The 16443-nt window shown below is 43.5% G+C and overlaps 1 protein-coding gene across 2 annotated transcripts in view; it reads left to right on the plus strand.

Annotated features, from left to right (window-relative positions):
- Window positions 1-9656, plus strand: part of CASR (calcium sensing receptor) — a gene marked incomplete at both ends in the record, with an annotated part of 29175 nt that extends 19519 nt beyond the window's left edge. Inside the window, 2 exons of one of the 2 annotated variants that reach the window (XM_080655473.1) lie at window positions 6759-6912; window positions 8158-9656. In XM_080655473.1, the coding sequence (XP_080511599.1) occupies window positions 6759-6912; window positions 8158-9656 (1653 nt within the window). The remainder of the gene's footprint in view (window positions 1-6758; window positions 6913-8157) is intronic. The other variant, XM_080655474.1, reaches the window with a different exon arrangement.
- Between the last annotated feature and the right edge of the window lie 6787 nt (window positions 9657-16443).

The following is a 16443-nucleotide window of genomic DNA, read 5'->3' on the forward strand; positions in this document are numbered from 1 at the left end:
AAGGAAATTCCATAGGACTTTCAGCTGATTTCTCAACAGAAACATTTCAGGCCTGAAGGAATTAGTATAAAATATTCAAAGTGAAGAAGCAAAGACCTACAGCCAAGACTACTATATCTAACAAGGCTATCATTTAAAATTGAAGGAGAAATAAAGAGCTTTCCAGACAAGAAAAAGCTCAAGGAGTTCATTACCACCAAACCAGTGTTACAAGAAATGTTAAAGGATCTTCTTTAAGAAGAAGAAAAGAAAAAAATAATAAAAAAAACAACAACAGAGGAACATAGTTACAAAGAATAAAATGGCAATAATGTGTAACTTCAATAATCACTTTAAATATAAGTGGCTTAAATGCTCTAATCAAAAGAATAAGGTAGCTGAATGGATAAGAAAGCAAGACTTATACAAGAGACCCACCTCAGAATGAAAAATACACAAAGACTAAAAGCAAAGGGATGGAAAAAGATAGTTCATGCAAATAGAAATGAAAACAAAAGCTGGGGAGAGCATTTGAGGTCCTTCTCCCCATTATGTTGTCAATTTGGCTCAAATAAACCCTTATAAAAATTCAAAAGACAAACAAACAAAAAGCTGGAATAGCAATACTTATATCTGACAAAATATATTTTAAAATAAAGGCTATAATAAAAAATTTAAAAAGGACACTACATAATGATAAAGGAATTAATCCAACAAGACATTATAACCCTTCTAAACATTTATGCACCCAACATAGGAGCACCTACCTAAATATGTAAATCAAATCTTGATTGACATAAAGGGAGAGATCAATAGTAATACAGTCATTGTAGTGGATTTTAACACCCCTTTGACATCAATAGATAGATCTTCCAGACAGAAAATCAATCAGGAAACAGCAGCCTTAAATGACACACTATATCAAATGGATTTAATTTATATCTTCAGAGCATTCTACCCCAAAGCAATAGGATTTATATTCTTTTCAAGTGCACATGGAACATTTTCTAGGATAGACCACATGTTGGAACACAAAACAAGTTTCAATAAATTTAAGAAGATTGAAATCATATCAAGCATCTTTTCTGACCATTATGGTATGAAACTTGAAATCAATCACAAGGAAAAACTGAAAAAAAAACACAAAGACATGGAGGCTGTATGTTACAAAACAATAAATGGGTTAATAATGATATCAAGGAAAAAATCAAAAGATACCTTAAAACAAGTGAAAATGAGAACACAATAAGCCAGAACTTATGGGACACCATAAAAGCAGGCTTAAGAGGAAAATTCACAGCATTACAGGCCTACCTCAAGAAACAAGAAAAATCTCAAATCAACAATCTAACTTTACACTTAAAGGAACAACAACAAAGAACAACAAATAAAACCCAAGTGAGTACAAGAAAAGAAATAATAAAGATCAGAGTAGAAATAAATGAAATAGAATCTAAAAAGGAACAACACAAAAGATCAATAAACCAAGAGTGGTTCTTTGAAAAGACAAATAAGATTGACAAACTTTTATTCAGACTCATGAAGAAAAAAAGAGAAAAAAAAACCAAATAAATAAAATCATAAATGAAAGAAGAGAAGTAACAACTGACACTACAGAAATACAAAGGATTGTAATAAAATACTGTAAACACTATATGCCAACAAATTGGACAATCTGAACAAAATGTACAAATTCCTAGAAACATACAATCTTCCAAAACTGAATCAAGAAGAAACAGAAAACCTGAAGACTAATTACAACTAATGAAATTGAAGCAGTAATCAAAAATTTCCCACCAAACAAAAGCCCTGGATCAGATGACTTCACAGGTAAATTTTACCAAACATTAAAAGAACTAACACTTGTCCTTCTTAAATAATTCCAAAAAAATTCAAGAAGAGCCCAGCCAGCGTGGCTCAGTGGTTGAACACTGACCTATGAACCAGGAGGTCATGGTTTGATTCCTGGTCAGGGCACATGCCCGGATTGCAGGCTTGATCCCCAGTGTGGGGCATACAGGAGGCAGCCAATCAATGATTCTCTCTCATCATTGATGTTTCTATCTCTCTCTCCTCTCCCTTCCTCTCTGAAATAAATAAAAATATTTTTTTTTAAATCAAGAGGAGGGAAGACAAGGCCAGCATTATCCTAATTCCAAAACCAGAAAAAGACACTACAAAGAAAAAAATTATAGGCCAATACCCCTAATGAACATAGATGCTAAATTTCTCAACAAAATACCATCAAATCAGATCCAGCAATACATTAAAAAGATCATACAACATGATCAGGTGGGATTTTTTTCTGGGGATGAAAGATTGGTACAATATCCATAAATCAATAGATGTAATACACCACATTAACAAAATGAAAGATTAAAATCACATAGATGCAGAAAAAGCATTTTATAAAATCGAGCACCCATCTATACTAATAAAAGCCTAGGTGGCCCTCGCGCCCTCACGTCATTACAAGATGGCCACCACAAGATGGTTGCCACAAGATGGCCAGCAGGGGAGGGCAGTTAGGGGTGACCAGGCCAGCAGGAGAGGGCAGTAAGGGGCAACCAGGCCAGCAGGGGAGGGCAGTTGGGGGTGACCAGACCAGCATGGGAGGGCAGTTGAGAGCCACCAGGCCAGCAGGGGAGGGCAGTTGGGTGCAACCAGGCCAGCAGGGGAGGGCTGGTGGGGTGACCAGGCTGTCAGGGGAGGGCAGTTGGGGGTGACCAGGCTGTCAGGGGAGGGCAGTTGGGAGTGACCAGAGAGACTGGCAGAGGAGGGCAGTTGGGGGCCATCAGGCCTGCAGGGGAGGGCAGTTGGGGGCGATCAGGTTGGCAGGGGAGCAGTTAGGCGTCAATCAGGCTGGCAGGCAGAAGTGGTTAGAGGCAAGCCGGCAGGCGAGTGGTTAGGAGCCAGCAGTCTGAAAGGGATGTCCCAGATTGAAGAGGGTGCAGGCTGGGCAGAGGGACACACCTCCAGTGCCCGAATTTCATGCACCGGGCCTCTAGTTTATGATTAAAAACTCTCAGTAAAGTGGGAATAGAGGGAACATACCTCAATATAATAAAGGCCATATATATTTTAAAAAGCAAAACAAAAAACACACAGCCAACATCATACCCAATGCACAAAAACTAAAAGTGTTTCCCTTAAGAGCAGGAACAAGACAGGGATATCTGCTTTCACCATTCTTACTAGGATTCAACATAGAACTAGAAGTTCCAGCCATGGCAATCAGACAAAAAGAAGAAATAAAAGCCATTTAAATTGGAAAGGAAGAAATAAAACTGTCACTATTTGCAGTTGACATGACACTGTATATAGAGAACCCTAAAGATTATATTTTAAAAAAACTATCAGAACTGATAAATGAATTCAATAAAGTATCAGGATATAAAATAAATATCCAGAAATTGGTTGCATTTTTACCAGTATACACCAATAATTAACTTTCAGAAAGGGAAACTAAGAAAAATCCCATTTATAATTGCATCAAAAATAAATAAATAAATGAATAAATGAATAAATAAATAAATAAATAAATAAAATACCGAGGAGTGAATTTAACCCAGGATGTAAAGTTGTGCTCAGAAAATTATAAGACACTGAAGAAAGAAACTAAAGGAGGTACAAATAAGTGGAAGCATATTCCATGTTCATGGATAGGAAGAATTAACTTCATTAAAATGTCCATACTACCCAAAGCAATCTATAAATTAATGCAATTTCTATCAAGATACCAATAGCATATTTCACAGAACTAGAACAAATATCCCAAAAATTAATATGGAACCACAAAAGATCCCGATAGCAACAGCAATCTTGAGAAAGAACAAAGTTGGAGGAATCACACTACCTAATATCAAACTATGCTATAAGGCCATAGCAAAATAAACAAACAAATTAGAAATGGACTCATAGATACAGAGAACAGAATGACAGCTGTCAGAGGGGAGGGGAAGTGGGGGGCTGAGTGAAAAAAGGTGAAGGTATTAAGAAAAAAACCGCAGAGAGTATGGTGACTGTAAGAGGAAAATGGGGTGGAAGGAGGTAGAAGAGGGTAAAGAGGGGATAAATAGTAATGGAAAGAGACAACTTTGGATGGTGAACACACAATATAATATACAGGTAATGTGTTACAGAATTGTACACTTGAAACCTATATAATTTTATTAACCAATGTCACCCCAGTATACTGTATTCAATAAAAATTTTTATAAAATCAATTAAACTTGGGCTTCATTTTCAAAAACACTGTTAGGCTGTGATATTTTAGCCTGGAGCTGCTCTCCAATTATTTTTAATAATTTGATTGTTGACTCTTTTGGACAATCTTATCATCTGCAAATATAACAGTTTTATTTAGTCCTTTCCAATATGTAAGCCTCTTTTTTTTTTGTCTTATTCTACTTACTAGTTAGGAACTCCAGTGTAGTGTTTAATAATAGTTGTGATAGTGGGCACCCTTGTTTTAAAGAAAATGCTATAAATATTGTCTTATTTGGATGATTATTTTGTTACCCTTTTACAAGTTAAAGATATTTCTTCCGCTCCTTTTCATTAAGTTTTTATCATTAGTCTTTGTTGAATTTCATTAAATGCTTCTTTATTTTTTTAATCCTTACTGGAGGAAATGTTTCCATTGAATTTAGGGAGAGAGACAGAAAGAGAGAAACATCGATCAGTTGTCTCCATATATGCCTGACCAGGGACTGAACCCACAAACTATGTGAACTGCCGGGAAACCGAACCTGCAACCTTTTGGTGTACAGGACGATGCTCCCATTAACTGAGCCGCGCAGCCAGGGCTAATCAAATGCTTTTTTTTTTTAAATCTGTTGATGATCATATTTTTCTGTGTTAATTTACTATTGCTGTGAATGACACAGATTTTTCTAACATTAAACTTGTTTGCATTCCTGGCATAAACCTAACATGATCAAGGTGTGTTTTCTTTTTTATGTCCTTTGAGTTTGTTTGTTCATTGTTTTCTTATTTTTCATCTATTTTCAAGAAGTGGAAAATAGTTGTACTCTTCTCAGATCCTTTCACATTCCTTTCACTTTGCATGCACCTCCAAGACTTCTGTATATTTTTGTTTCCAATAACCAGAACTTGCTGCTCTTTCTCAGAAGACTGCCTTGCCTGCAGGCTAATAGAACCCACTTTGCCCACAGGCTCAGAGAGGCAGAAGAGCCTAGGAGTTTACATTTCCCTGAAATGACTTCTTAACCAGTGAGTGGGGTGAAAGTCTGAAAGCCCTAGCCCCTTCTCCTCAGATCAGGACTGTTCTGCGTTCCCCTGGGGACCAGTCAGGAGCTACCCTCTGAGGGACTTTGCTCGAGATCACACCCTTGCTTCTCCCCTCCCTTTGTGTTCTACTCCTTCCATTCTCTTCCTGTTTCTATTGGAAGAATTTTCTTTATAAATTACTCAAGCATAAATTCCTGACTTAAGTCTGTTTCTGAAAACAACTTAATGTGTGAAATGGGCCTGTATTTATTTTTTTCTTTTTCATACTGTTCTTGTCTGGTTTTGGACTCAGGGTTATAGTGACTTTATAAGAATGAGGTGGAGGGTGCTCCTTTTTTTTATTTTTATTTTTCCTAATTTCCAGGAGAGTTTGTATAAGATTAGGTTGGTCTGTCCTTTGAAAATTTAGTGTTATTTGCCAGGGATGGACCCAGGATATGAATATGTGGTGGGGGTGGAAGTCAGGGGCAGAGGAAGGAGATAGTTAGATGTAGTATTATTGTTTCAATCTTAGCTTTTGTTTTGGGTGGTTGTCATTCAAAATGACTAACTAAAATTGAGTCAAACATGAACAAGTAATGATGGAAAGAAACAAGGCTTATGATTAATTAAATTCTGTGCACTTAAAGTCCATTAAGGAAATAAATATGTCAACTAAAATCTATGTTATCTGAAATTAATGTAGCTACTGCAGCTTTCTTTTGGTTAAGAGTTGCCTGATATATCTTTCTGATCATTTACCTTCAACCCCTTCATGCCTGTACCGCCTGCCTCCCTGAGGATCTCAGAAATCTCCCTGCAAAGCCTAAAATAAAACTGCAAGAATTGCAATGCACTACAAACTTTACAGTCTCATTTTCAAACAAATTTCCCCTCATCTCCGCATTTCCCTTGTGATTGTCCCTCTGTGTGTAGGTCCATGTCCTTGTATCTTTTAGTTTGTCTCAAACTTCTACTTCCATGGAGAGTAAACAGATGGCTTGTTCTGGGACCTGGAGGGAATGGAAGGGGGGGGTATTTAAGAAGGATTTTGGTCATGGTGTCTTCCCAACAATTAATTTTCCTAGAATCCCACAGATGTGTGTGTGTGTGTGTGTGTGTGTGTGTGTGTGTGTGTGTGTGTGTGCACTTGCATGTTCACTGGTCCATAGGCATCTCTCCCCTTCATAGACTCCATGAGGTAGAGTCTCTGGACCTTCCTCTGCCTGGAAAGGGCCTAGGCAGGGGTCCTCAAACTTTTTAAACAGGGGGCCAGTTCACTGTCCCTCAGACCGTTGGAGGGCCGGACTATAGTTTAAAAAAAAAAACTATGAACAAATTCCTATGCGCACTGCAGGCCCGGGACGAGTCGGCTGCTAAGCAGGACAGGCAACAGCACCCAACGGGCCAGATAAATGTCCTCAGCGGGCCGCATGTGGCCGTAGTTTGAGGACGCCTGGCCTAGAGACTGCCACACTGGTCCTTGAGCCCAACTCCTCCCCCTTATATGTGTCAAAGGAGCTGTAAGACTGATCCCACAGCTGCAGCCCCTCACCTTTGTGCTCTCCATATTCCAGGTGCCTTTCTCCAATTGCAGCCGGATCTGCCTGGCAGGGACCAGGAAGGGAATCATTGAGGGGGAGCCCACCTGCTGCTTTGAGTGCGTGGAGTGTCCTGATGGGGAGTACAGCGATGAGACAGGTAAAGGAACAGCCCTTTGTGGGCATCGTGTAGAGCTTTGGGGACCTGGGGTCAGTGAAGTCCCTGGAAGGGCTGGCTGAGATGATGCTTAGCACAGTTTCTCATTTAACAAGGTGTATCTGAGCATCATGCTGGGCTGGGCCCAGGGAGATAGAAAAGAAATATTAGATGTCTTACAACACCATGAGAGCTTACAAACACACCTGCTACACATCTTTCTTTTACTTTGATACTACTTTCCAATATTGTTTTTCTTTTCTTATAGCTCAGAAGCCCTGAATAAACAAACTTCTTTCTGTTCCAGACTCCAGGGTTAATAGGCCATGACAGATGGCCTCTGGGTGCCTGGCACTGTACTTGCTGTCTTACTCATGTTTTTCCTGTGCCTCAGTTTCCTCACCTCTAAAGTGAGAATTAAATGAGTTAATATTGGTAAAGCACATGGTAAGTTCAAGGTAAATGTCTGTTCAATAAAATCCTTGATGGGCATATTGGAAGCACTCTATAAATATTAACTATAATTGCTATTATCTCATTTCATCCTCCCCATAATAATGGGGTTATTATTGCTTCCAGTTCATACATGAGAAAACGGAGGCCCAAAGGTCATACAGCTAGTAAATAGCAGGGCCAAGATTCCCATCCAGCTCTGACTGCAAAGCCCATGTTCCTTTCACTTCCCCAAACTTCATGCTGCGAGGGACATGCCAGAGACTTATTAAACATTCCTTGATTAAATGAGTCTATCCTCATTCACTGGAAAGTCTTGGAGGAAGGCACAGGTCATAGGTGTGCGATACTCTGCCTTGATCTGAGGATGTCTTCTCTGGCATGTCTACAAAGCCCATCCACATATCCAGAATGAGTCAGGCTGAGCTTGAATTGTTCTGTGAAAAGTTGGTGGACAATGTCATACCTCTGGGCAGCCACCTGTCCAGCAAGATTGATCATTCTCTGCTGCAAACCATCAGCAGACAGTCTTAAAGGAAACATGTACACCCCCGCCCCTCATGTACAAAGGGGCAAAAATTATAGAATCATCAAAGGTACATGAAATTAAGTATAGAATTAAACATGTCAGGGTTCAATATATTATTTGATCATGTAAAAATTACAATTTTCATCGGTAAGTACCATATAAAGTGACCACTCCCAATAACCTGTGTACTCTCACCACCACATTCACACTCATAAATTTTAGTCTCTGCTACTCAGTCACTCCCTCTTCACTGGGACATTTTACAGATGCAAGTGCCTGCGACAAGTGCCCCGATGACTTCTGGTCCAATGAGAACCACACTTCCTGCATCGCCAAGGAGATTGAGTTTCTGTCCTGGACGGAGCCCTTTGGGATCGCGCTCACCCTCTTCGCCGTGCTGGGCATTTTCCTGACGGCCTTCGTGCTGGGGGTCTTCATCAAGTTCCGCAACACGCCCATCGTCAAGGCCACCAACCGGGAGCTCTCCTACCTCCTCCTCTTCTCCCTGCTCTGCTGCTTCTCCAGCTCCTTGTTCTTCATCGGGGAGCCCCAGGACTGGACCTGCCGCCTGCGCCAGCCGGCCTTCGGCATTAGCTTCGTGCTCTGCATCTCCTGCATCCTGGTGAAAACTAACCGCGTCCTCCTGGTGTTTGAGGCCAAGATCCCCACCAGCTTCCACCGCAAGTGGTGGGGGCTCAACCTACAGTTCCTGCTGGTCTTCCTCTGCACCTTCATGCAGATCGTCATCTGTGTGATCTGGCTCTACACCGCGCCACCCTCCAGCTACCGCAACCACGAGCTGGAGGATGAGATCATCTTCATCACCTGCCACGAGGGCTCGCTCATGGCGCTGGGCTTCCTGATCGGCTACACCTGCCTGCTGGCCGCGATCTGCTTCTTCTTCGCCTTCAAGTCCCGGAAGCTGCCGGAGAACTTTAACGAAGCCAAGTTCATCACCTTCAGCATGCTCATCTTCTTCATCGTCTGGATCTCCTTCATCCCAGCCTATGCCAGCACCTACGGCAAGTTCGTCTCTGCCGTGGAGGTGATCGCCATCCTGGCGGCCAGCTTCGGCTTGCTGGCCTGCATCTTCTTCAACAAGGTCTACATCATCCTCTTCAAGCCCTCCCGCAACACCATCGAGGAGGTGCGCTGCAGCACCGCTGCGCACGCCTTCAAGGTGGCGGCCCGGGCCACGCTGCGCCGCAGCAACGTCTCCCGCAAACGGTCCGGCAGCCTCGGGGGCTCCACCGGATCCACCCCTTCCTCCTCCATCAGCAGCAAGAGCAACAGCGAAGACCCCTTCCCGCAGCCCGAGAGGCAGAAGCCACAGCAGCCGCTGGCCCTGCCCCAGCAAGAGCCGCAGCCACAGCCGCAGCTGCCCTCGGCCCTGGAGCGGCAGCAGCAGCCCAGATGCAAGCAGGTCATCTTCGGCAGCGGCACCGTCACCTTCTCGCTGAGCTTTGACGAGCCTCAGAAGAGTGCCGCGGCTCACAGGAATTCCACGCACCAGAACTCCCTGGAGTCCCAGAAAAGCAACGACACCCTCACCAGGCACCAGGCGTTACTCCCGCTGCAGTGCGGGGAGCCAGACTCAGAACCGACCGCCCAGGAGACAGGCCTGCAAGCGCCTGTGGGTGGAGACCGCCAGCCAGGGACAGAGGACCCCGAAGAGATGCCCCCAGCTCTGGTAGTGTCCAACTCCCGGGGCTTCATCATCAGCGGTGGAGGCAGCACTGTCACAGAGAACATACTGCACTCCTAAAATGGAAGGAGAAGGCCCGTCCAGGAGGGATCCAGAGATTTCCTGGGATCCATACATCCTCCGACAGGGATGAGGGACTGCTCCCAACTCTTTTCCTCTGAGGAAGGAGGAATAATAGACATGCCAAACGCCTCGAACTTAGCTGCACTGTTTTATATGACAGTGAGTTGACTAATGTTCCCTTTAAAATTAAAAAAAGAAGAGCCGTGTCCTTCTGTGGTTGGATTCGTCAGAGCGCTGGGGTCGCCATGGTCAGATTTGCTGTTCTTGTCTCTTCCTTTGTTCTCTTCTTCTGTTCTATCTGACCCAGCAGCCCAGAGATGGAACAGGCTTTAAACGATTCACTTTCCCTCCACCCTTTCCTCTCTCCCATCCCCCTCCCCCACTGACATGGCCCCCCTGAGCATTGCAGACAGCCTGGCCCAGGGACAGTGTGCAGAGTGGCAGGACATCATCTTGGCCACCACTAGAGTTAAGAGTCTCAAAGGCAGCTGGTCACCAGTGTTGCCCAACACCTTGACAAGGGGAAGAACGTTACACGTTCAAACCCATAGGTGAATGTGTCCGCTCCTACGTATGGAAACCATGAGATATGTGGTCTTCTACTTGCTGCTGCTGTCATGTGGCACCTAGAAGGTTAGCCCTCCTCCTGCACCAGTGCACCTGGTTTCGGGCAGAATGTGAGCGTGATGCCACGCCTAGATTCCAGGAGGATAAAGAACCACCTCAAATTGTTGGGAGGGGACTGCATCACTCCAATGAGCTGTATCTGAAATTAATATTGCTCTAGGTACCTTTCTCCTTAGGAAAATGCTTCTGTTATAACAGTCCATGGACAATATAAACTGAAAAAAGTCACAGTTTGGCTTATATAAGGCAGTATTACTGAGCTCCGTATTCCTTGCCCACCCCACCACCCCCACCCCATAAGCTAAGCCCTATGCGAGCCCTTTCAGGGCCCCAGGAGTTCAGAATCTGCACCCGTCCTTGCCCCAAAGGCTTCCTGAAGCCAGATGTATCATTGTGCCTGTGGAGAATAAGCTCTCAGTCATTGGTCCCCTACAAGTTGCTGGGATGAGACAGTGTGGTTTCAAGAGAGCTCTCCCAGGGCATTAGCCTGGCACTCCACCCCCCAATGCCATACCATGTTCCCTCCAGCCGTGGAAGCCTGCCCATAGGTAGTTAAAGGGGTTGAATGGCATACAGCTGAGATGTCAGGCTCTAAGCATAGAAACCTAGGTTCAAGCCCTGGGTTGATCACTTATAAGTTGGGTGACCATAGACCAGGAACGTTGGCCTTGCTATGCCCCAGCTTCTTTGTCTCCAAAATAGGGATAATAATCATTCTTTTCCCTCAGAGCTCTTATGTGGATTAAATGAGAATGTATGGGTCTCTCTCTCACTCTCTCGCCCTCTCTTTCTAGCACACCCATGCCTTTCCTGACCCCCTTCCCCAGGCGTGTTTTCCTTGCCTCTCTCTTTCTCCTAAGCTCCAAGGGCCTTTCTTTTGCCTCTGTCACTTGTTTCCTGAGCCCATTTCTAGGCTCACTTCTTCTACCTCTGTGACTTTCTAAATAAACTTTCTCTTATTAAAAAAAAAAAAAAATGAGATAATGTATGTAAAGTACTTTAGCATGGTGCCTAGCACATAGTAAGCACACAATAAATATTAGTTACTATTATTACTAATATTGTAATTATTTTTTCACTTGTTTAAAATACAAAACAAGCTTGTTTGTTTATCATTCAGATTTTAATGACAAGCCCACTGATGACAATAATGTTCTCCATAATAAACCCAAGAACTCGGGTCCCAGGTCAAGGTGTGAGCCCTGGTGATATTGCTTGTGCTGAAGACAGGTCAGGCACTTGCCCAGAGGCTCCACACTCTGCCTCTGTGGTGTCAGCACCCAGATCTCCAGCACCAATGGAGGACCATCCCAGTCTGGCCGTAGTCTCTCAGGTAGTTTATATGACAGTGAATTGACTAATGTTCCCTTTAACATTAAAAAAAAAGAAGAGCCATGTGCTTCTGTGGTTGGATTCGTCAGAGCACTAGGATCACCACAGTCAGATTTGCTGTTCATGTCTCTTCTTTTGTTCTCTTCTCAATTGCTGCTCTTTTTTTTTAAGCTTTTTTTAAAAATATATCTTTATTGATTTCAGAAAGGAAGGGAGAGGGAAAGAGAGATAGAAACATCAATGATTAGAGAGAATCATTGATTGGCTGCCTCCTACACATCCCCCACTGGGGATAAAGCCCGCAACCCAGGCATGTGCCCTTGGCTGGAATCGAACCTGGGACCCTTCAGTCCACAGACTGATGTTCTATCCACTGAGCCAGACCAGCTAGGGCTCAATTGCTGCTCTTAAGCCAAGGCCAAACATAGCAATTATGCCCAGGTGAGGCCTCAAACTTTATAGCTGCTGGTAACTCCTTCCTCTGACCGCCTTCCTCCAAAGGGCTGCCTTTCCGTGATTTTTAAAGTAACCTATTGATATGACAGCTGTTCATTTGGATGAAAAGACAACAGAGGGCGCCACATGGGAGCATGACTGAGATTAAGGGAAGGTTTCACACAGGAAAGCCCCGGTGAGGCATCTGCTCCCCTAACCAGGCCAGCCTGCTGTTCCCACCCTGGTCACACCTATGAGCAAGGCACAGAGCTGAGTGAAGGTTCATATTTAACATTTCACTCGGTCTGCTTTTCTTAAAGCTGAAAGATTGACGGCTTGGTTTTTATATGTCAGAATAGTTATGTGGAAATAGCTATTAGCTATGCAAAATGTCACATACTTATCATTCCCGAGATTGATTTCACTGTGCAGCTCACCCATCATGTAGTGATCTGGAGGGGAGCAAGGGGGCTCATCACAGACAACACACACCAGTTACACGGAGCTTCATTTCACCAAGTGCTTGCAAATAAAGCATTCTCTCCCGTTATTCTTGTCAGAAAGGGAGACTCAGTATCACTGTCCTCATTTACATGTAGCTGGGATAGCTCTCAGCACAAAACCAAAGGTATGAAATATGAACTTCCATTATTTTTCTGTAATAAACAAGTTTCTATCTCAAATTCCCATTCGGCCTTGTGACAGAAACTTCATCTTAGTCAACTTGGGATTTTTCCCAGTAACTTCAAAGATTTCTGAATCAGAGCATGGCAATGGGTTTATGGTGGGCCCTTCTCTGTAGGCCTCTCATAGTGTACCCGTGCCAGAATAAAGTGCAGCCCCGAATCATTCCCCCGCCTCCTTACCCGTGGGCTGTAAGCACTGAATGGGAGTGCACAGTTTTCTGTCAATTTAAATTTCTGGGTGTCTGACTTCAGAGGTTTGTTCCTTTCTCCTCCAGGAGGGTTTTTTGTCGTGTAAAAGGGGTGGGGTTCCTTATATATGGGCAGCTGCTGTTGACATCTCTGAGAACATTCTTATCTTGTCCCCCAATAATTAACATGCCTCCATGCTAGCGTTCTCTGAGGCATTGCATCCCCATAGGGTCCCCACACATGGGATCCACAGTGATTTCCTCAGCTGCATCACCCCTCCCAGGCCTGCCAGCTCTCTCATGAGAGAGGGCACTGGGGCCCGAGAACTACCGGGCAGCTCCCAGGCCCTCCCTCCGGGCACCCTACACTGCCACGTCTACTTGACTGCTGCCTCCCATGCAGGTATGAAGAATTCAAGAAGGCTAACAAGCTTCCAAGGCACCAGAAGAAAAATGGCTCACATGCCTCTAAACCTGCATAGGCACTTGTGGAAGGCCGAATAAGGTTCCCCAAAGATGCCCACATTCCAATCTCCAGAGCCTGTGATGATATGTTACACTGCGAGGGTAAATTAAGGCTGCAGGTGGAATTAAAGTTGCTAGTCAGCTGACCTTGGGATAGGAAAATGAGTTTGAATTATACAGGTGGGCCCAATGTAATCACAAGGCTCCTTAAAAGTGGGAGACAGAAGCAGAAGAATCGGTGTCAGAGTGATGCAATGTGACAACAACTCCACTGGCCATTGCCGCCTTTGAGTAGGGAAGGGGGCCACGAGCCAAGGAAAGCAGGCAGCTGGAACAGGCAAGAAGACCAATTCTCCTGAGTTTCCAGAAGGAATCAGCCCTGTGAACACCTTAATTTTAGCCCAGTGAGACCCTTTTTGGACTCCAGAACTGTAAGCTAATATCTTTATGTTGCCTTAAGCCACTAGTTCTGTGGTAATCTGTTCCAGCAGCAACAGGAAATTAGCACAACAGTCTTACTGTCATCTCCTTCCCTGAGTGGTGGCCGCTCAGGGAACAAGCCTAGGCCTTTCTCAGAGATCCACACCTGCTCTCTGTAGCATTCTCCCCACCGACTCCTTTCCTCTCTCTCCCCTCAGAAGAAAGTTCTGATAATATTCTATTTCTCCAGATCTTTTTGGGGAGAAGTATACACCTTGTTTTCTGAGTCTTTCTGGATTTTGGTTTTAGATAATAGCCATTTTTCTCTCAATCTATTTTCGGTTAGTCGTAGAAATCCGAAAAACAGTGGCTTCAACAAACCAGGGTTTGTTTTTCTCTTGTCTAAAATAGGTCAGGTTGCTTGGCTGGTGTGAATCAGTGGTTGAGTGCTGACCTATGAACCAGGAGGTCATGGTTCGATTCCTGGTCAGGCACATGCCCAGGTCAGGCTCGATCCCCAGTGTGGGGAGTGCAGGAGGCAGCCAATTAAAGATTCTCTCTCATCATTGATGTTTCTATCTCTCTCTCCCTCTCCTTTCCTCTCTGAAATCAATAAAAATGTATTTTAATTAAAAATAATAATGAAATAGGTCAGGAGATTTTCCTTTAGATTCTCTGGCAAGATTCTTTATAGTCCTCTGGCAATGGGAAACTATTTTTCTTTGGAAAAGAAAAATGAATTACACAGTTATAAAGGACTTTCATTCAAATGAAAACATTTCCTAGAAGACTTTAAAAATTTATTTGGTAGTTCAGAGGTAATGATTAGCATATAACACTGTCCCTCTGAAAATCCCTACCATCAATAGGAGTTGTATAATTGCATTAGTTTCAATTTTGGGGAAATCAGGGCTGCCCTACCTCTGTCTACAACAGTTGCATTTAAGGTCAATGTTATTTCTCCTTTTGGCCTGGCTAAAGTAATATAAGCTGTGAGCTAGCTCTGCATTGAACCAAATTTTCCCTCTGCTCATCTGCATTCAAACTTACCAGTGATAGAAGAATAAGAGAACATCAGTAAGGAGTGCTGGTTAATCACTGGAGGAGGTAGCCTGCATTGGTCTAAACCCAGCTGGTCATTTTAGGAGTCTGTTGGGGACAAAAGCATCTCCCAAAGGTGGGTGGAATTTGGGTAGGTGGAAGAAAGTTATTGCAGTGAAATCTTCAGGAAACCCCGGATTTCCTGTCCCGGGTCATAAAAGAATACTCGGGGTTGAATGAGAACTTTGCTATTGTACAAGGAGTGAGGTAAGGGTCAGGGATACTACAGGTACAAGCTAGAACCAGTCAGGAGAACCAAGTTGCATTTCATTTCAAGGATAGGGAGAAGTGTTTTAGCCTTAAGGGAAACTGCTCAGCCAGTGTTATGAAGGCCAAACTGGGGGAGTGGTGGGAGAGGAGGCAGAACCAGCATGAAAGTGTATTAAGGGTTTGGAGGAACAACCAAGGCATCAAATAGAGTTAAAGAGACCTCCTCTGCTGAAATGACCAGCACATCACCTCCCTCCCATGAATCCTGCACAAGAATGGAGTTTGGAGTGGAGGTAGGATACCTAATTTTATCAAGAGCTGGATTGGAGGGAGCCGTGAGCTATGGAGATATGTCACCAGCTGCCTTCCTCTGAAATTTAGACACTAGCTACCTGGATAACTAGCTAGAGTAGGAGGCTAGAATTAATGAAAACAATTAACTAGGCCTCAGTTCCCAGCACATGATGGGCAAATGCTTATGAGTATAGTGGAAACAGGTAAGAGATCAAAGCCCAAGAATAACCTTCAGGGTCAGTACAAGACTTGATCCCTGACTAAAGCATCAGGAAATGATTTTGGAAGAAAGTGGCTATTCTTTTTTTTTTTTTTTTTTTTTACATTTTCTTCTCTTTTATTGTGTAAAGTTTTACATATGTCTCCTTTTTCCCCAATTGACCTCCCCCTCCCCCCACCCCAGCCATTCCCACCCCGGGCAAACCCCCACTGCCCAGTGTCTGTGTCCATTGGTTATGCTAATATGCATGCATACAAGTCCTTTGGTTGTTCTCTCCCCTACCATTTGTCTCTAGATCGATCTATTCTTGTTCATCAAATTATGTTGATCATTATATCCCACATATGAGTGAGATCATGTGATATTTATCTTTCTCCAAGTGGCTTATTTCGCTTAGCATAATGTTCTCCAGTTCCATCCATGTTGTTGCAAATGTTAAAAGTTCCTTCTTTCTTATAGTGGCATCGTATTCCATTGTGTAGATATACCACAGTTTTTTAATCCACACATCTGCTGATGGGCACTTAGGCTGTTTCCAAATCTTAGCTATTGTAAATTGTGCTGCTATGAATATAGGGGTGCATATATCCTTTCTGACTGTTATTTCTGGTTTCTTGGGATATAGTCCTAGGAGTGGGGTTACTGGGGCAAATGGGAGTTCCATTTTTAACTTTTTGAGGAAACTTCATACTGTCTTCCACAGTGGCTGCACCAGTGTGCATTCCTACCAGCAGTGCAGGAGGGTTCCTTTTTCTCCACATCCTCACCAGCACTTGTCATTTGTTGATTTGTTGATGATAGACATT

This window comes from Plecotus auritus (genome assembly GCF_963455305.1).
Source record: "Plecotus auritus genome assembly, chromosome: 2".
Classification (NCBI taxonomy): domain Eukaryota; kingdom Metazoa; phylum Chordata; class Mammalia; order Chiroptera; family Vespertilionidae; genus Plecotus; species Plecotus auritus.